Below are 20,543 nucleotides of genomic sequence, written 5' to 3' on the forward strand. Positions count from 1 at the left end.
GTGGAACCTAAAATGGTTCTTCTACCTGGAACAAAAAATGGTTCTTCAAAGGGATCTCCTATGGTGACCGCCGAACAACCCTAGGTTATGGACATCACGTTGTTTTGTAAGAGGTGCTATACCTTAAATAATCAAATGATGCATCATTGAAGGAGGCACGACACTGTCTCCATTATGAATGTATAGTATTTATTGTAAATCCAAAGTTAAAAACATAGCTTTTTTCATTTTTTAACATTTACATTCAGGATAAAGGAAATAATAGATAGTAAATGGGACTTCTGAAAGTGGTTGGATTTCCTTAGACAGGGCTGGAATAAACACAAATCTGGGGCACTGTACAATAACATTTTAGAGAACCCCTCCCCACGTGGCAATGAAGAGAAAACGTTGCTGTTTTAAAGCTAATTTCCTGCAAGTCTTCACATTTTGCAATGACTTATGCCGTGTTCTTATGTTATCTGATTGCCCAGTCGGTAATCTGGCCCTGTCAATAGACATGTTTACCATGTCTCAATAAAGATGTCTGACATCCTCCTTCTGATGGGTGTGAACTGACAGACACAGATTAAACAATGCCATTATAAAGGAGGCTGTCAAGCAGCACTCTACACTTTTACCTGAAGCCCACTTCACCTGGACACTAACTATGGGGTGGACAGCTCTGTGGTTGTGTGTTCTCGCTCTGCCACTAACGAGCGCCATCCAGGTGAAAGCCAAGAAAGGTAAGACGATACAGGATCATTTTGGAAATAGCTGTGATTTATTTTGATCTATGCAGACAAAGACAAACAGTCAAACATAGAAATAGATACTGTATTGAGATGGAGTTAGATTTTTTATTTTATTTAACCTTATTTTAACTAGGCAAGTCAGTTAAGAACAAATTTTGATTTACAATAGATACTATATTGAGATGGCGTTAGATTAAGTTTCTATCTATTTCGAGACAACTATCAGTCAAGAACAGACACATTTTGTTATTATGAACATTTTTGGTTGGAGCTAATCTGAGTGCAGTCTGTCTAAGATTGTCATATTCTATAATATCTTGATTCACAATCCACTAGAATTTGATATTTTGAAATACATGCTGCATTATTTACAATTTACAGCAAAGTTATTATTTGTGTCTCTTTCTGATTCCATACATTTAAAGTGGGTAACTTTTTTTTTTTTCGTCTCCTCAGCGCGCCAGTCCAACCATGTGAACAGCATCTGCAGCACCTGGGGCAGAGAGCACTTCAAGACCTTCGATGGAGACGTGTACCAGTTCCCAGGGACGTGTGAATACAACCTGGCCTCCGACTGCCACTCTGAGTCCTACCAGGAGTTCTCTGTGCACCTGAAGAGGAACGAGGCTACTGAGGCTGAGGGGAACCCTACGGTCAAACACGTAGTGGTCACTATCAACGACCTGGTCTTCCACCTGACCAAGACTCAGGTCGCGGTCAACGGAGAAATGTAAGTTTTCCACAAATGTTTTATGTTATGTGTACTCTAGTTCATCAGGGAAGTCACACTGAGATTGACATCCTTTTTCAAGCGAGCCATGGAAAAATCTATCTATCTATCTATCTATCATCTATCTATCTATCTATCTATCTATCTATCTATCTATCTATCTATCTATCTATCTATCTATCTATCTATCTATCTATCTATCTATCTATCTATCTATCTATCTATCTATCTATCTATCTATTTCCTCTCTGCAAAAAGTAATGGATTTATATTATGCTATTACCTATTCCCATCTGAGAATGCACTCTGACATATTTCCAAGGCTTCCAATTTGAATTCAAAGGATTTAACTGTATTTTGTGTCTCTTTGTTGTTAATTGACACATTGCTACATTTCTATGTAATCTCTATTATTAATAATGTTCCTCCTCTTTATTCCCAGTGTAACTCTGCCGTACTACAATGGAGGAGTCCAACTGGAGAGGAATGCAGTTTACACCAAACTCTACTCCAAGGTTGGCCTGGTTGTCATGTGGAATGGAGAAGATGCCGTCATGGTAAGCTTTTATAAGAATCAAAACATTACTTAGAAGAATGCATACAGAAGTGTATTTATTTATTTGCTTTGTAAGAATCAATATGTTCACTGAAATTGACTGCTGTCATTAAACAGTGAACAGAGTAAAACAAACCCGTGCACATGCACAGATACCGTGTGTGACTGTGTGAGAGCAAAGTCTTGGGTCTCATCTCAATATCTGCTCTGCTGCTCGTGGCAACAGCATTTCTCTGAGTCTACCTTGAAAAATAGTTGACCCATCACTGTTTGCGTTAGGTGGAGCTGGACACGGAGTATACCAACCGTACCTGTGGTCTCTGTGGAGACTTTAATGGCCTTCCAGTCCACAATGAGTTTATTCATAATGGTGAGCATTTATAAGAATAATTAGCATTACGATTCACGAGCATTAAAACATGTATAGTCATTTATAACACACTTATAATCATGTATATAAATATTGACAAGTATTTATAATGACTTATTCCTGTAACGTTTTAGGGTGTTAAGTGTAATCAATATATTCCAAGTGGCTAATATTATCATTTATAACATGAATAGTCACTTATAACGAATTTCTAAGCATTTATCTAAATATTTATAATGACTAATTTAGTTGTTATTATTAACATGCTATTTATTTATATATTCTAAGTGACTGTTATATATTCTTACATCAAGTAACATCGTTGTAATTTGACACAGGTTGTAAGTTCATTAATATACATTTATAGACATTTATAAGCGTTTCTAATCACTTATTGATGAAGGATGACATCATTTTATTTCCGTGCAGGTCGTAAAGTGAGCCCCATTGAGTTTGGAAACAGGCAGAAGGTCCACAGGCCCAACGAGGATTGTGAAGACCCCTATGAAGAGGAAGAGGAAGATGAACCTGCAGACGTTCAGCCTAAAGAGGACACGTGCAAGGAGTTTGTAAGTTCAACCTCATGTCTGTTCAGCCTGACAAATAGACTACAGTATTTCCATGTACTTCACTTCATTCTATTGTTTTATTTGACTGCCATATGGAATGAATTAAGTTCAAACATGGTATAATATTATTCGTATTGCAACTAACAACGTCCTCCTCCTTCTCTTCCCCCTCTTCCTCTTTAACCTCTTCCTCGTCCTCTCTTCGTCCTCCTCCTCCTCTGCCTCCTCCTCTCCCACTCCTTCTCTCTCACTCCTCTTCTCCCTCCACCTCCTTTCCACCTCTACCTCCTCCTCCTCCCCCTCCTCTCCCACTCCTTCTCTCCCTCCACTTCCTCCTCTTCTCACACCACCACCTCCTCCCCTCCTCCTTCTCTCCCTCCACTTCCTCCTCTTCTCCCTCCACCATCTCCTCCTCCTCTCCCTCCTCTTCCACCTCCTCCTCTTCTCCCTCCTACACGTCCTCCTCCTCTCCCTCCTCATTCACCTATACCTTCTCCTCATTCACCTCTTCCTCCTCCTCCTCCTCAGCATGCCCAGTGTGACCAGCTCCTGCGCTCGCCGTTGTGGAGCTCCTGTGGTGCGGTTGTGAACCCTGAGCCCTACATCCAGGCCTGTGTTCAGGACCTGTGTGGCTGCAGCAACACTTCTGATAGCTTCTGTGTCTGCAGCACCCTGGCAGAGTACTCCAGACAGTGCTCCCATGCTGGGGGACAGCCACCCCACTGGAGAACAACAGCCTTCTGTGGTAATGGGACATCTCAATTACTGTCTGGGTGTTCAGGAAAACATTCTTGGATTACAGTAGAGTTGTAGATCAAAAAGTCACATGCAAAAAATAACTCTTTATTGTCCATAGTCAGCTTCAGATCACACAAATGTTTTAAAAATAAATAAATACATATATATTTACATATTTACATATAATAATAAAATGCACTATAATTAACTTTCTTTGTTTTCTTAGACAAGCAGTGTCCGTTCAACATGGTGTATCTGGAGAGTGGCTCTCCCTGCATGGATACCTGTACCCACTCAGACACCAGCTCACTGTGTGAAGAACACCTGATGGACGGCTGCTTTTGCCCTCACGGTCAGCCTTTAACCAGAACACACCTCAATGTATCAGTATAACAGTGATGATGTTATATATTTAGTCATAATACACATTTGAATTACATTTAGTAATAATAAATATAATTTATAAAGTGTATTTGTACAGATTTCTTTATTTTACAGTTATTTCCATTATACCACAAATAGCATTAGACTAACTCACTGTATCTCATTCTGTGACGTTCATGTTGTATGTTTTCACCACTCTGTAGGGACAGTGGTGATGTTCATGACATGTTGTATGTTTTCACCACTCTGTAGGGACAGTGGTGATGTTCATGACATGTTGTATGTTTTCACCACTCTGTAGGGACTGTGGTGACGTTCATGACATGTTGTATGTTTTCACCACTCTGTAGGGACTGTGGTGACGTTCATGACATGTTGTATGTTTTCACCACTCTGTAGGGACTGTGGTGACGTTCATGACATGTTGTATGTTTTCACCACTCTGTAGGGACAGTGGTGATGTTCATGACATGTTGTATGTTTTCACCACTCTGTAGGGACTGTGGTGACGTTCATGACATGTTGTATGTTTTCACCACTCTGTAGGGACTGTGGTGACGTTCATGACATGTTGTATGTTTTCACCACTCTGTAGGGACTGTGGTGACGTTCATGTTGTATGTTTTCACCACTCTGTAGGGACTGTGGTGACGTTCATGACATGTTGTATGTTTTCACCACTCTGTAGGGACTGTGGTGACGTTCATGTTGTATGTTTTCACCACTCTGTAGGGACTGTGGTGACATTCATGACATGTTGTATGTTTTCACCACTCTGTAGGGACTGTGGTGATGTTCATGACATGTTGTATGTTTTCACCACTCTGTAGGGACTGTGGTGACGTTCATGACATGTTGTATGTTTTCACCACTCTGTAGGGACTGTGTTTGATGACATCTCAAAGCGGGGGTGTATCACTCAGGACCAGTGTCAGTGCAAACATGACAAAGTTTACAACTCTGGAGAAGTATTCAGACAGGACCGTGAGGAATGGTGAGTCAAATGTTTAGACTTGAAGTGCTCAATGTAAAGCACTGTACAGTTAAAATAACAAGTTAAGTTAAGACAGAAGTCGTAATAGAGGGTTCATGTATCTGGTTTATCCTGTAAATGACTTTATCATTTGTTCTGTGTCTGTGATTCAGTGTCGGTAACCATGGTCAGTGGTCCTGTAAATGACTTCATCATTTATTCTGTGTCTGTGATTCAGTGTCTGTCACCATGGTCAGTGGTCCTGTAAATGACTTCATCATTTGTTCTGTGTCTGTGATTCAGTGTCTGTCACCATGGTCAGTGGTCCTGTAAATTACTTCATCATTTATTCTGTGTCTGTGATTCAGTGTCTGTCACCATGGTCAGTGGTCCTGTAAATGACTTCATAATTTGTTCTGTGTCTGTGATTCAGTGTCTGTCACCATGGTCAGTGGTCCTGTAAAAGTCTTCCCAGCCCTGCTACATGTGCAGTTGAGGAGGGTTCACACGTGACGACCTTCGATGGAAAAGCATACACCTTCCATGGGGACTGCTACTACCCCTTAGCCAAGGTGGAAAGCAAGGTAACTGACAATTCCACTATACTTTTATGAAGAGACAATCTAGATGATAAGTGGATGGCATTTTATATGTCACAACGTTTTCTCATCAAGTTTTTTGTTTTTTGTTTCCCTTCTCTGTTTCAGGATGAAAACAGTCCAAAGTTCACTGTGCTGGTCCAGCTGGTTCCCTGTATAAGACAGAAGTTTGACACTTGCCTCAAGAGTGTTGTGGTTTTGCTAAACAATGATAGAAACAACGTGAGTATTACCTTCATTAAAAGATCGAGATTTGACATATACACTTAACCTCTATGGACTAGGTGGGACGTTAGCGTCCCACTCTATTCAACAGCCAGTGGAATGGGGTGGCGCGAAATACAAATACCTAAAAAATGCTATAACTTCAATTTCTCAAACATATGACTATTTTACACTATTTGAAAGATAAGACTCTCATTAATCTAACCACATTGTCCGATTTCAAAAAGGCTTTACAGCAAAAGCAAAACATTAGATTATGTTAGGAGAGTGCAAAGCCAAAAACAATCACACAGCCATTTTCAAAGCAAGCATATATGTCACAAAAACCCAAACCACAGCTAAATGCAGCACTAACCTTTGATGATGTTCATCAGATGACACTCCTAGGACATTATGTTATACAATACATGCATGTTTTGTTCAATCAAGTTCATATTTATATCAAAAAACAGCTTTTTACATTAGCATGTGATGTTCAGAACTAGCATACCCACCGAAAACTTCCGGTGAATTTACTAAATTACTCATGATAAACGTTGACAAAATACATACACAATTATTTTAAGAATTATAGATACAGAACTCCTTTATGCAATCGCGGTGTCAGATTTTAAAATAGCTTTTCGGCGAAAGCACATTTTGCAATATTCTGAGTACATAGCTCGGCCATCACAGGCTAGCTATTCAGACATCCGTCAACTTCGGGCTCACTAAACTCAGAATTACTATTAGAAAAATTGGATTACCTTTGCTGTTCTTCGTCAGAATGCACTCCCAGGACTTCTACTTCATAAACAACTGTTGTTTTGGTTCCAAATAATCCATAGTTATATCCAAATACCTCCGTTTTGTTCGTGCGTTCAGGTCACTATCCAAATGCGAGCGCATTTCGTGACAGAAAATATCTAAATGTTCCTTTACCATACTTAGAAGCATGTCAAACGCTGTTTAAAATCAATTTCGATGCTATTTTTCTCGTAAAATAGCGATAATATTCCAACAGGACAACGTTGTATTCATTCAAAGAGGGAAAGAAAAAAATTGCGAGGTCTCATGGACACGCATCTCCAGTCTCTCTGTCACCAGGCAGTCCACTGACAAACTCTGCTGCTGTTATCTGCCCAGAGACAGGAGACGCGTCAATCCGGTTTCTGAAGGCTTTAGAGAGCCAATGGAAGCCTTAGAAAGTGTCACGTAACAGCACAGATACTGTAATTTCGATAGAGATGCAACAGAAGGACTACAAATTGTCAGACAGGCCACTTCCTGCTTGAAATTTTCTCAGGTTTTTGCCTGCCATATGAGTTCTGTTATACTCACAGACACCATTCAAACAGTTTTAGAAACTTTAGAGTATTTTCTATCCAAATCTACTAATAATATGCATATTCTCATTTCTGGGCAAGAGTAGTAACCAGTTTAAATCGGGTACATTTTTTCTCCGGCCGTGAAATTACTGCCCCCTAGCCCAGACAGGTTAAGCATATACACATGTATATTATACACCATCTCTATGTATGTACAGTCAGGTCCAAATTAAAAGGCATCCTTGATAAAGATGAGCAAAAAATACTATTAAATAAAGGTCTTTGGCCACGCACACCAGTGGTGGGTTTGGTGTCAAAAAGAAGAATCATATGCAAAACAGAGCCTGATACCTGCTGTATAAAATGGTGGTGGATCTTTGATGTTATGGGGCTGTTATGCTTCCACTGGTCTGTATTGAGGAATGGTCTAAGATCCTTCCCAATGTGTTCTCCAATCTCCTAAAATCTTCTAGAGAAAGGCTCAGTATTGTTATCCTCGCAGGGTGAGGTATTGAAAAATAATGAAAACAGGGGTGCCAATCATTTTGGATCTGACTGGATAAGTACTTATATGTATGTAAAATGTATATACTGCACATCTAGTCTTGTGTTGAATAGGATTAGTTGATCATGGCTATTGTTTTCTTTTCCAGGCTTTGGTGATTACCGCCGATGGGAAAGTCAGCCACAATGCACAGATCACTCTGCCTTACAATACAGGTGGGAAATGGAATAATTAACCTCTTAACCTCTCTGGGCTAGGTGGGACGCGTCCCACCTACTCAACAGCCAGTTGAATCCTGTGGCGCGTTATTCAAATCCTTAGATATGCTATTACTTCAATTTTTCAAAAATATGACTATTTTACACCATTTTAAAGATAAGACTCTCGTTATTAATCTAACCACACTGTCCGATTTCAAAAAGGCTTTACAACGAAAGCAAAACATTAGATTATGTCAGCAGAGTACCGAGCCAGAAATAATCAGACACCCATTTTTCAAGCTAGCATATAATGTCACATAAACCCAAACCACAGCTAAATGTAGCACTAACCTTTGATGATCTTCATCAGATGACAACCCTAGGACATTATGTTATACAGTACATGCATGTTTTGTTCAATCAAGTTCATATTTATATCAAAAACCAGCTTTTTACATTAGCATGTGACTAGCATGTGACTAGCATTCCCACCGAACTCTGCCGGTGAATTTACTAAATTACTCACGATAAACGTTCACAAAAAGCATAACAATTATTTTAAGAATTATAGATACAGAACTCCTCTATGCACTCGATATGTCCGATTTTAAAATAGCTTTTCGGTGAAAGCACATTTTGCAATATTCTCAGTAGATAGCCCGGCATCACAGGGCTAGCTATTTAGACACCCAGCAGGTTTAGCACTCGTCAAAGTCAGATTTACTATAAGAAAAATGTTCTTACCTTTGTTGTCTTCGTCAGAATGCACTCCCAGGACTTCTACTTCAATAACAAATGTTGGTTTGGTCCAAAATAATCCATCGTTATATCCAAACAGCGGCGTTTTGTTCGTGCGTTCTAGACACTATCCTAAAGGCTAAATAAGGGTGACGAGCATGGCGCAATTCGTGACAAAAGAATTCTAAATATTCCATTACCGTACTTCGAAGCAGGTCAACCGCTGTTTAAAATCAATTTTTATGCAATTTTTCTCATAAAAAAAGAGATAATATTCCGACCGGGAATCTGCGTTTAGATAAACAGACAAAGGAAAAGAAACCATTCGGTCGAAGCGGGCACGCACCTAAGGCCATAGTACTCTGAGTGGCCACTTGCCAAAAGCGATAAAGTGTTTCAGCCAGAGCCTGCCTCGATATCGTTCAACGTTTTCCCGGGCTCTGAGACCCTATGGACGACGTAGGAAGTGTCACGTTATTGCACAGATCCTGAGTCTTCAATAAAAAGAGCCAAGATCAAACACTACTTCTCAGACAGGCCACTTCCTGCTTGAAATCTTCTCAGGTTTTGACCTGCCATAGGAGTTCTGTTATACTCACAGACACCATTCAAACAGTTTTAGAAACTTTAGGGTGTTTTCTATCCAAAGCCAATAATTATATGCATATTCTAGTTACTGGGTAGGAGTAGTAACCAGATTAAATCGGGTACGTTTTTTATCCAGCCATGCAAATACTGCCCCCTATCCCCAACAGGTTAAGGTGATTACGCCTAAAATGTCATACCCAAATCTAACTGCCTGTAGCTCAGGCCCTGAAGCAAGGATATGCATATTCTTGGTGCCATTTGAAAGGAAACACTTTGAAGTTTGTGGAAATGTGAAAGGAATGTAGGAGAATATAACACAATAGATCTGGTAAAAGATAATACAAAGAAAAAAACAACTGTCCTATTGTATTTTTTTGTTCCATCATCTATGAAATGCAAGAGAAAGGGCATAATGTATTATTCCAGCCCTCAGGTGCAATTTAGATTTTGGCCACTAGATGGCAGCAGTGTATGTTCAAAGTTTTAGACTGATCCAATGAACCATTGCATTTCTGTTGAAATGTTGTATCAAGACTGCCTAAATCTGCCAAATTTCTTTATTAATAACTTTTCATGTTCAAAATTGTGCACTCTCCTCAAACAATAGCATGGTATTCTTTCACTGTAATAGCTACTGTAAATTGCACAATGCAGTTAGATTAACAAGAATTTAAGCTTTTTGCCAATATCAGATATGTCTTATGTCCTGGTAAATGTTCTTGATACTTACAACCTAATGCTAGTCGCATTAGCCTACGTTAACTCAAACGTCCCAAGGGACACTGATCCCACAGAAGTTATTAACCTCTTGACGTTACCCTAGGATAGGGGGCGCCACAGCGCATTTTGAAAAAAATTCGTGCCCATTTTCAACGGCCTACTAATCAAACTCAGAAGCTAGGATATGCATATAATTAATACCTGTGGATAGAAAACACCCTAAAGTTTCTAAAACTGTTTGAATGGTGTCTGTGAGTATAACAGAACTCATATGGCAGTCAAAACCCCGAGACCGATTGAAACAGGAAGTGGAATTCTGAATTGTGGACTCAACTTCACATCTTTCCCTATTAATCACACCGTGAGCTATGGTTCATTGAGCACTTTCTATTGCTTCCACTAGATGTCCCCAGTCTTTACACATTGGTTTGAGCCTTCTACTGTCAAAACTGAATAAATGAGACGCTGTGGAAATTGGTCACAGGGGGAGGGCCATCACCATTATGACGCCGGCGGCCCATTCTACCCCCTCCTTTCGAAACGTTTTGAAACACAATACAATCGTCCCCCTCGAATCTTATTGGCTCTCTTGTTGAAACAGGCCCTGAAGATTTATGTTATACAACGTTTGACATGTTTGAACGAACCTAAATGGGGGAAAAATGTTATTTTTCGAAACCGCTGTCCCGCGCCCGACGGAGCATTTGGATACAGCCTTCAGACGCGCTAACAACAGCAAGCTAATGGAACATAAAGGATGGACTTTTTCGAACGAAAATCTATTTGTTGTGGACCTGGGATTCCTGGAAGTGCTTTCTGATGAAGACAACTGAAGGTAAGGGATTATTGACAATATTATACAAGATTAGATGTGATATGCGATTGTTCCAAGATGGCGCCGAGCTGGAATTACTAGCTAATTTTCTGAGTATCGCATCCCCTTTTATCGCAAAGTGTGATTACCCAGTAAAGTTATTTTTAAATCTGGTATGACAGGTGCTTTCAAGAGATATTCATCTATAAATCTTAGAATGACAATATTACATTTTAAAAATGTTTTCTAATAGTAATTCAGTAAATTGTAGCACTGTTTCCCGGGATGCATTTGAGGGAAAATAGTTAGTCAACGTCAGACGCCGATGTAAAATGCTGTTTTATATATAAATATGAACTTTATTGAACAAAAGAATGCATGCATTGTGTAACATGATGTCCTAGGTGTGTCATCTGATGAAGATTGTAAAAGGTTAGTGCTGCATTTAGCTGTTTTTTGGTTATTTGTGATGCATGTGGTTGGTCGGAAAATGGCTATGTTGCTACTTTTACCATGTACTCCTCTAACATAATCTAACGTTTTGCTTTTCCTGTAAAACCTTTTTGAAATCGGACGACGTGGGTCAATTCAGGAGAGGTGTATCTATAAAACGATATGAGACAGTCCTATATTTGAAAAAATATATATATAAAATTTCGTTATGCTAATGTAGCCAGGAGTTTTTCGCTGGATGTTGATCCCGCTTACGGGACGAGATGCTCAAGTTAAGCAATAATGCCCGAGAGGGTGTGATATATGGCCAATATAGCATGGCTAAAGGCTGTTCTTGGGCACGACACAACACCTCTTACCAATGGTACATTGGTCACATACTACAATCCCCCAATGTGCTTTATTGCTATTATAAACTGGTTACCAACGTAATTAGAGCAGTAAAAATAAAATGTTTTGTCATACGGTCTGATATAACACATCTGTCAGCCAATCAGCATTGAGGGCTCGAACCACCCAGTTTATAATAAAGATTATGCACACCCTTCTATGTTCTGAAAGTGCAACCAGTAACATATAATGAAACATAGAATGAAACATTCGCCTGTATAAATATCAACTACCTAATTCTATGTATTATTACACTATACTTCCAAAGCTATTTACACAGCATTAAGTACAGTAATGTTTAGTGTTATTAAATAGACATTTTTTAAATAAAAAATGAATAATATTTAATTTTGGTAATCCCCCACCCCTCCTTTCTGTTCCCAGCTGACATTAGTGTACGGTGTCCATATTAGGACAACCTCAGTCTCAGCAGGAGCTCTTTCAGTCTTGTTCCCAGTTGACATTAGCGTATGGTGTCTATATTAGGACTACCTCAGTCTCAGCAGGAGCTCTTTCAATCTTGTTCCCAGCTGACATTAGTCTATTTGTTTTTCTTCCCATAGCTGGCATCAGTGTGTTCAAGCCGTCATCCTTCCACATAATGCTCCAGACCAGCTTTGGGCTGCAGGTTCAGATCCAGCTGGTCCCTATCATGCAGGTCTATGTCACCCTGGATGAGAGCTACAAGAGCAAGACACAAGGTAAGTTAACTCCCAAGTTGTAGGCATATACCTCTGAAGGTGAACAGATATCAGTTATATATGGAGTTTAAGTTCTACTTTATGCAAATGGGTTTATATGGTGTTGATTTCTGTATGGTGTAGGTTCATATGGTGTTGATTTCTGTTTGGTGTAGGTTTGTATGGTGTTGATTTCTGTTTCTATTTCTTCTAGGTCTGTGTGGGAACTTCAACAAGGTTCTGTCTGATGACATGAAGACCCCTCAGGGTATGGTGGAGGGAACAGCCTCTTCATTTGGGAACTCCTGGAAGGCTAATCCTACCTGCAAAGACAGAGAGGAGAGGCTGGATGACCCCTGCTCCCTCAGTGTGGAGAATGGTAAGACCTCTTCACTAACTCTTTTTTAATTGAAGGATAACCCTTACATGACACAATAAAAAGCAGAACATAAGCATTTCATAAATGTTTACGTCAACAACCGCAGTATCATGTCATTGGATCCAAAGCGATGCAGCAAGCAGCAGTTTATACAGTATCAGACATATTTGAACTCTTACCACCTGTTTACTCAGAGAACTATGCTAAACATTGGTGCTCCATGCTAAGAAGTTCTGACAGCACTTTTGCCAAGTGCCATGCCATGGTGGACCCCGAGCTTTACTACAAGGTAATACATTTTGTATAACTGGAACTGTAACATTACATTGAGTTACATCTGGTTTGGATTGCTTACAATTATATCTTGGCTGGTTTGTGGTATATGTACACTTGTACGTATTTGTCCTAAACTTTCTTACTGTTTTTAATGCTGTTTGTAATACTGTTTGTCATGCGAAAGCTCTGGCCAATGAGATTTGTTATATATTTATTACATATGGAACATTTACTTAAACTTGATATTTTCTGCAGCGATGCACGTACGCTAGCTGCAACTGTGAGAAGAGTGAAGACTGCCTGTGTGCCGTCTTTTCATCCTATGTGCGAGACTGTGCCACCAAGGGAGTGGTCCTGTCGGGCTGGAGAGAGAACGTGTGTGGTAAGTGATTTACACTTCTCATATTTATGTCTTGTCATATATTAGTGAAAGGAGATGACATTATAGGCCTCTCCTGACTACCAATAAAAGGTTCAATAATATTCGGATTAGAATATACGCATTCTGCAAATGGTTCTACTGCCATTGCTAAAAGTATGGGAGACAGGGGACAACCCAGGGAAATTTCACTGCCATTGCAAAAAATAGGGGAGACAGGGGACAACCTTGGCGAATTCCACTGTCATTGCAAAAAGTAGAGGAGACAGGGGGTAACCCAGACAAATTCCCCTACTCAGGGGAAATTGCAGTAACCAGTCGACCGGTTGTGGATGTTTCTAAAAGTTTTTATTGTGGCATCTAGTTTGTATGACAAACACATTTTTCATTTCCTCTTGGGGAATAAATTATTACCTTGACCAGAGCTAAAAAATAAAGTACCGTGTCTTCTCATCTCATCTGATGTCAACTTTAACAACACTTACTTACTTAATTAATCCTCTTCCTTCCTGGAGTAAAATAGAGCCTTTAGTAAAGTTTTCCAACACTGCCAATCTTAACTTTATCCAACACTTTACATATTTCCCTGCAACCAGACAAATACACTGGTAACTGCCCAGCGTCTCAGACCTACTCTGACCATCTCCAGAGATGTCAGCTGACCTGTAGCTCCCTGGCCAGCAAACGGCAGGGTTGTACCAACGACTTCCTCCCCGTGGATGGTTGCTCCTGCCCGGACGGACTCTACATGGATGACAGGGGCACCTGTGTACCCATGGACAAATGCCCCTGCTTCCACAACGGGGTCCACATCAAGCCTGGGAAGTCCATCAACATTCAGGAGGAGCACTGGTAAGAGACTGTTTCCATGTAATAAAGTATCTAGCTACCTATTTATCTGACTACTGTCGTGTCTTTGGCTATGCCGGATTAAGTGATATGACATGCTATCCTATAAAATCCTTTCTCTGTAATTAATATTCCTGATTAGCTAATCATGTAAATGTAATTAACCTCTCTAGGATATGTCGTCCCACCTACGCAACAGCCAGTGGAATCCCATGGCGCGATGCTATTACTTCAATTTCTCAAACATATGACTATTTTACACCATTTTAAAGACAAGACTCTCGTTAATCTAACCACACTGTCCGATTTCAAAAAGGCTTTACAACGAAAGCAAAACATTAGATTATGTCAGCAGAGTACACAGACAGAAATAATCAGACACCCATTTTTCAAGCTAGCATATAATGTCACCAAAACCAAAACCACAGCTAAATGCAGCACTAACCTTTGATGATCTTCATCAGATGACACTCCTAGGACATTATGTTAAACACTACATGCATGTTTTGTTCAATCAAGTTCATATTTATATCAAAAACCAGCTTTTTACATAAGCATGTGACGTTCAGAACTAGCATACCCACCGCAAACTTCCGGTGAATTTACTAAATTACTCACGATAAATGTTCACAAAAAACATAACAATTATTTTAAGAATTATAGATACAGAACTCCTTTATGCAATTGCTATGTCCGATTTTAAAATAGCTTTTCGGCAAAAGCACATTTTGCAATATTCTGAGTAGATAGCTCGCCATCACGGGCTAGCTATTTTGACACCCACCAAGTTTGGCACTCACCAAACTCAGATTTACAATAAGAAAAATTGGATTACCTTTGCTGTTCTTCATCAGAATGCACTCCCAGGACTTCTACTTCATCCACAAATGTTGTTTTGGTTCAAAATAATCCATAGTTATGTTCAAATATCCTATGTTTTGTTCTTGCGTTCAAGACACTATCCGAAGGGTGATGAAGGGTGACGCGCGGACGCGTATCGTGACAAAAAAATTCTAAATATTCCATTACCGTACTTCGAAGCATGTCAAACGCTGTTTGAAATCAATTTTTATGCGATTTTTCTCGTAAAAAAGCGATAATATTCCGACAAGAAAACCCTGTTTTCGTTCAAAGACTCAAAGTTGAAAATGGCCTCTTCACGTGCATGCGCAAGCCCGTCTCATTGTTCTCAGATCGACCACTTACCAAATGCGCTACTGTTTTTCAGCCATGGGCTGCAAAATCATCATTCAACATTCTGCCGCCTTCTGAGAGCCTATGGGAGCCGTAGGAAGTGTCACGTTACAGCAGAGATCCTCAGTTTTCAATAAAGAGAGTGTAGAAGGCCAAGAAATGGTCAGAGAGGGCACTTCCTGTACAGAATCTTCTCAGGTTTTTGACCGGCCATATGAGTTCTGTTATACTCACAGACACCATTCAAACAGTTTTCGAAATTTTAGGCTGTTTTCTATCCAAATCAAACAATTATATGCATATTCTAGTTTCTGGGCAGTAGTAATAACCAGTTTAAATCGGGTACGTTTTTTATCCGGATGTGAAAATACTGCCCCCTACCCTAGAGAGGTTAACTAGAAAGTCGGGACACCACGGAAGAGTGTTTATAGAGCCGTTATCTTCCGAATAAACTCTTAAAAACGTAGTAATATTTCACATCGATAGCCGTCAATATTAATCCTCATCTTATTTTCAGTCTCATAATGAAAGTTGTAAATTCTTGGTTATCTTCACGAACCCTGTCTAACAAGTTGAATCAGCAATACAAAATTGGGTTTAATTATTTATATACCAAATACCTAAACGAATCACACAGAATTACATGTACACAGAATGCAAATGATGTCATACAGAAAACGGCCCTGGTGGACGGAGCCGACATGGCGGCTTGTTACACAAAGAAAGGGGGTTGGGCTTGAATGAAAGAGGGGGAAGACTGAGGAACAAAAGGAGAAGCTATGCTATCGTAAATACATTATCGTATGCAGTCTAAATTACCGCCCATTTGGAAAAGGGAAATGCAATAAATATTTACTCTGAGCTGCGCTTCGGTAGGTTGGTCGTAGATGCTGGCCGTGTTGGCCAACAGAGATCTTCCTGTCCTCGGAAGAATGTCTCTGGTGGTAAATTGGATACGTTGTGGTATCTTCGTCGTGTGTTAGACTGGATCTGTCGTCCGTCCTTTCCTAGCCCACGTCTACAGCGTCCGCTGCTAACTCAACGGCTAGGAAGTATCACTTCTGTAGTGAATAAGTTCAAAGTTCATACCATTTGCCACCAAAGCTCACGCCGAGGTTGGCTTAGTTCTGTACTTGACATGTGTGTCCTTTTAACGCAGAGGCTGCAGACCTCCATAGTGGAACCCTGGTTACATTGTGTCATTGTCTTATATAGTGGCGAGGGGAGCAGGGTGTGTTTCATCGTTTATAACCCCTGTCTCTTCACAGGGGCAGGCCACTGATTAAGCAGGGCACTTTCCTTATGAAAACCCAATTCTCTCATTTGGAAGCTAAAATTACATTTAATCTCCTAACAAACAATCTCAATATCAAACATTTAAATGGCACAACAATTCCATGTGAATTTGATAACTAGAATGTGTGGGCTTTCCCAGGTACAGTTTATGTACCTGGGAAAGTCATAATGTCTCAGATGACAACCGAACTGACATCCAAACTCATTAAGTTCCAACGCATATTTCCAATTGGTTCTATTACCGAAATATGGATCCTTTTCCCCATTTGTTTGATGTTCAAAGCAGCAAATATGTCATATTACCTGCTAGTATAAAAAGTACACAATCCTGCAATGTTATTCCAATATTAAAATAGCTCTTAATATCATGTGTGTTCTTCTAGTGTCTGCAACAATGGGAAGCTTCACTGCCGTTCCTGGAAAATGCGTTCAGAGAGTAGTAAGTAGCCTTTCTGTGTCCCTTTGCTATTCATATCCCATTATCCCTTTGATGTATACAGTATTTGACCTAGACTTGGGCTGAAATACTATATGAGAGATAATTTCAATTACTTGAGTCCAGGACTAGGCTTAATCTGTTTTAAAACGGCCCTAGAAGTATTTGAAAGATAGTATTTGAACCCAAATCTAATTTGACAACTTATTGTGTAAAAATAATGAAACTGCTTCTGTTACAGCCTGCCAGTCGCCAAAGGTGTTCTTGAACTGCTCCAATGACCTGGGAGTACAGTGTTCACGGAGCTGTAGGAACCCGGATTTCATGGACTGTGTGAGTTGACTTGTTGACTTCCATTAGTACCTGACCTAAGGGTTGTGTTCTTTATTTAATTCCGTCTCTCTTCTTGACCACAGTTCTCCGCAGAGTGTGAGTCTGGGTGCAAGTGTCCCATGAGTCTGTGGGAGGATGGGAAAGGTATGTGTGTGAAAAAACATGAATGCCCATGCAGCCATGATGGATTCCTCTACGCCCCAGGAAAACAGATCCCAAACGGATGTAACACTTGGTGAGTTATTGAGGTTTTATGGTTATATGTTATTATCTGATCAAAAACGATACAGTGTAAGGTTATGCGGTATGATATCACGCTATATGATATGGTACCATAAATAATAGAAATTCTAGACTAAAATGAAATGGAATGAGATTTCATGACACAATATGAGGGCTTCCTTCATCCTTTCTAGCTAATGTGATCATGATTGTTTTTGAAGAGGATATTTGACTTAGTGTCTCTCATACTGTACACATGTAGCACCTGTAAGAGTGGGAAATGGGACTGCACAGATAAGAAGTGCCCAGGAACCTGTAGCATCTATGGCAGTGGCCATTACAAAACCTTTGATGAGCGCACGTATGGCTTCCAAGGAAAATGTGGCTATGTGGCTGTCCAGGTAATCAATGCGTATCAGGACATCTCAATACATTGCAATTTATTTCAATTAAGTGGTGATGTGTTTTTATACAAAAAAATATGTTTGTATAATAGTACTGCTGTTGTCTTCTATATTACCAACTAATCATTTAAATTGCCAAAGTCTCATTTGGTCTCTAAAGTACTCTCTCCCTCTGTCTCTCTTTAAGAACAAATGTGGGAACCAGCCTGGCCAGGACAAATTCATGGTGATCACAGAAAACATACCGTGTGGAACCACAGGCACCACTTGCTCCAAGTCTGTCAGGGTTCAACTGGGGGTAAGACTGGACAAAAGACACACTCGAACAGGCGGCTGGTGGCACCTTCAATGGGAAGGATGGGCTCATAGTAATGTCAGGAATGGAATGAATTGAATGGCATCAAATGCATGACTGGTTTTGATGTGTTTGATAACATTCCATTTACTCCACTCTAGGCTTTATAATGAGCCATTCTCCTTTCTATACCGGTTGGATCATAATGTGAGATCATTTGACATTCATAAATACAAAAAATACATAATTTTGCATTATTTAGCAAATGCTCTTTTTCAGAGCGACTTATTCAGAGTGACAGTACAATTAGTGAATTCAACTAATGTAGGTAAAATCACCATCACAATCATTGCAAGTAAAACTTTGCAATTAAAATGTTCTTCCAAATAGCCACTAACTGCAAAAATCAGTACGAAATTCAAGCAATTTATTTTCTTCATAAAAAGCTTTAGAAAGTGTATTGTCTGTCATAGTTTTGCAAAATTCCGGTAACTTTCCCCAAATTCCCTGTTTTTCCAGAAATCATAATTGCAATTTTTCTGAAATTACGAGGGAATAAGGAGGAAATCCTTGAAATCCTTTCTGGAAAACCTGGGATTTTGGGGAAAGTTACCTGAATTTTTCAACCCTAATTGTCTGTGAACAGGAAGTTCTAAATACTTATCCTTACAGAGAACAGAGCTGAAACTATCAAAGAAGACCTATGAAGTGGTGGACCTAGGAGTGGGCTCTCAGATCCAGTACCGAGTGAGGACCGTCGGTCTGTACCTGATTGTTGAGTCAGACATTGGGATCGCAGTGCTGTGGGACCGCAAAACTACCGTCCGCATCATCCTGGAGCCACAGCATAGTGTATGTTTAGTGTTGAAGAGTTAACACATAGAGAGCAGAACCTGTGATGAAACAGACTTGAAATAGATGAACAAGACATCAGACATCATTGTGTATTGCTAACAGTGATTGATTTGATACAGTTCCACTGTGTATGCCTTATCGTTTCTATGTGTCTATAGGGAGCAGTGTGCGGCCTGTGTGGGAACTATAATGGAGACGGCAGAGATGACTTCACCACGCAAGGTCAGCTGATAGTCAGCAGTCCTGTGGATTTTGCTAACAGCTGGAAAGTGTCAAGCACTTGTCCCGACGCAGAAAGCAACGTCGACCCATGTGGAGCCAGACCCAACCGTCACAACTGGGCTAAGATGCAGTGCAGCATCATCACAGGAAAGACTTTCCAATCGTGCCACAAGAAGGTACAGTGCTGCAGCGGATTGCTATGAATATACCATACAATTATAAACCTAGTGAAAGTATCAGACAGAACACTGAAAGACTGGTGGACAGTCAAACTTCTGAACCAAAAAATACACCCAAATCGTTTAAAACATTGACTTTCTTGTCATCCTCCATGATTTTATTCATGAACATGTCTGTTGTTATATGTGTTTTGAAAAATGCTCTAAGAAACAAACAAAACAAAACAATACAGTATTAGTGCATCTTGTGTGTTCTCTCTGTATGTGTTTTACAGGTAGATCCTACTCTGTTCTTTGAGAACTGTGTGAAAGACTCCTGTGCCTGTGATACTGGTGGAGACTGTGAGTGTTTCTGTACAGCTGTAGCAGCCTACGCCCAGGCCTGCACTGAAGCTGGAGTCTGTGTTGCATGGAGAACACCAGAAATTTGTCGTAAGTACAACAAATCTTTTTGGGGTTCATTATGCTTGTGTTCCAAAGGTCACACACTTCCACTGTTTGACTGTCAGGCGTGGCATTGAAATGATTTAACATGTCAGGTGTAATTTGACTGATTAGAATTTACAATGCTAAGTAAATGAAGATGTTGTTGAAAGAACCCAAACTTGGAGACAATGTGAGGACGTGGATCTAAAGTATATTTTAGCTTGTTGGTTTAAACAGATATCTTAATGTGTAACGTTATAGTGGATCACTTTTGACCAGGGTACCTAGGGTTCTGATAAAAAGTAATGCACTTCATATGGAATAGGGTGCCATTTGATGAGGGCATGCAATGTGTATTCAGTGTATGAACCTGTACGTTTTCCCTCTTGTAGCTGTGTTCTGTGACTACTACAACGATCCAGGTGAATGTGAATGGCATTACAGCCCTTGCCACACACCTTGCTACAAGACCTGTCAGAATCCAAGTGGGACCTGTAACAACCCTCTTCCAAATCTGGAAGGTGA

At 40.0% G+C, this 20,543-nt stretch overlaps 1 protein-coding gene across 1 annotated transcript in view; it reads left to right on the forward strand.

Moving 5' to 3' along the window:
• Positions 1-560: 560 nt before the first annotated feature.
• LOC106597275 (mucin-2) overlaps positions 561-20,543 on the forward strand; it is a 37,449-nt gene continuing 17,466 nt past the window's right edge. The window contains exons 1-25 of the mRNA XM_045706201.1: positions 561-725; positions 1,191-1,464; positions 1,907-2,021; positions 2,300-2,390; positions 2,820-2,959; positions 3,488-3,704; positions 3,924-4,049; positions 4,961-5,075; positions 5,488-5,638; positions 5,762-5,875; positions 7,839-7,905; positions 12,157-12,294; positions 12,488-12,652; positions 12,847-12,941; positions 13,184-13,310; positions 13,904-14,159; positions 17,030-17,085; positions 17,324-17,415; positions 17,499-17,650; positions 17,900-18,038; positions 18,229-18,339; positions 19,009-19,188; positions 19,350-19,589; positions 19,868-20,024; positions 20,411-20,539. Coding sequence (XP_045562157.1) covers positions 650-725; positions 1,191-1,464; positions 1,907-2,021; positions 2,300-2,390; positions 2,820-2,959; positions 3,488-3,704; positions 3,924-4,049; positions 4,961-5,075; positions 5,488-5,638; positions 5,762-5,875; positions 7,839-7,905; positions 12,157-12,294; positions 12,488-12,652; positions 12,847-12,941; positions 13,184-13,310; positions 13,904-14,159; positions 17,030-17,085; positions 17,324-17,415; positions 17,499-17,650; positions 17,900-18,038; positions 18,229-18,339; positions 19,009-19,188; positions 19,350-19,589; positions 19,868-20,024; positions 20,411-20,539 — 3,523 coding nt within the window. The 5' untranslated portion in view covers positions 561-649. The remainder of the gene's footprint in view (positions 726-1,190; positions 1,465-1,906; positions 2,022-2,299; positions 2,391-2,819; positions 2,960-3,487; positions 3,705-3,923; positions 4,050-4,960; positions 5,076-5,487; positions 5,639-5,761; positions 5,876-7,838; positions 7,906-12,156; positions 12,295-12,487; positions 12,653-12,846; positions 12,942-13,183; positions 13,311-13,903; positions 14,160-17,029; positions 17,086-17,323; positions 17,416-17,498; positions 17,651-17,899; positions 18,039-18,228; positions 18,340-19,008; positions 19,189-19,349; positions 19,590-19,867; positions 20,025-20,410; positions 20,540-20,543) is intronic.

The sequence above is a fragment of the Salmo salar genome, chromosome ssa23 (genome assembly GCF_905237065.1).
Source record: "Salmo salar chromosome ssa23, Ssal_v3.1, whole genome shotgun sequence".
NCBI classification, from domain to species: domain Eukaryota; kingdom Metazoa; phylum Chordata; class Actinopteri; order Salmoniformes; family Salmonidae; genus Salmo; species Salmo salar.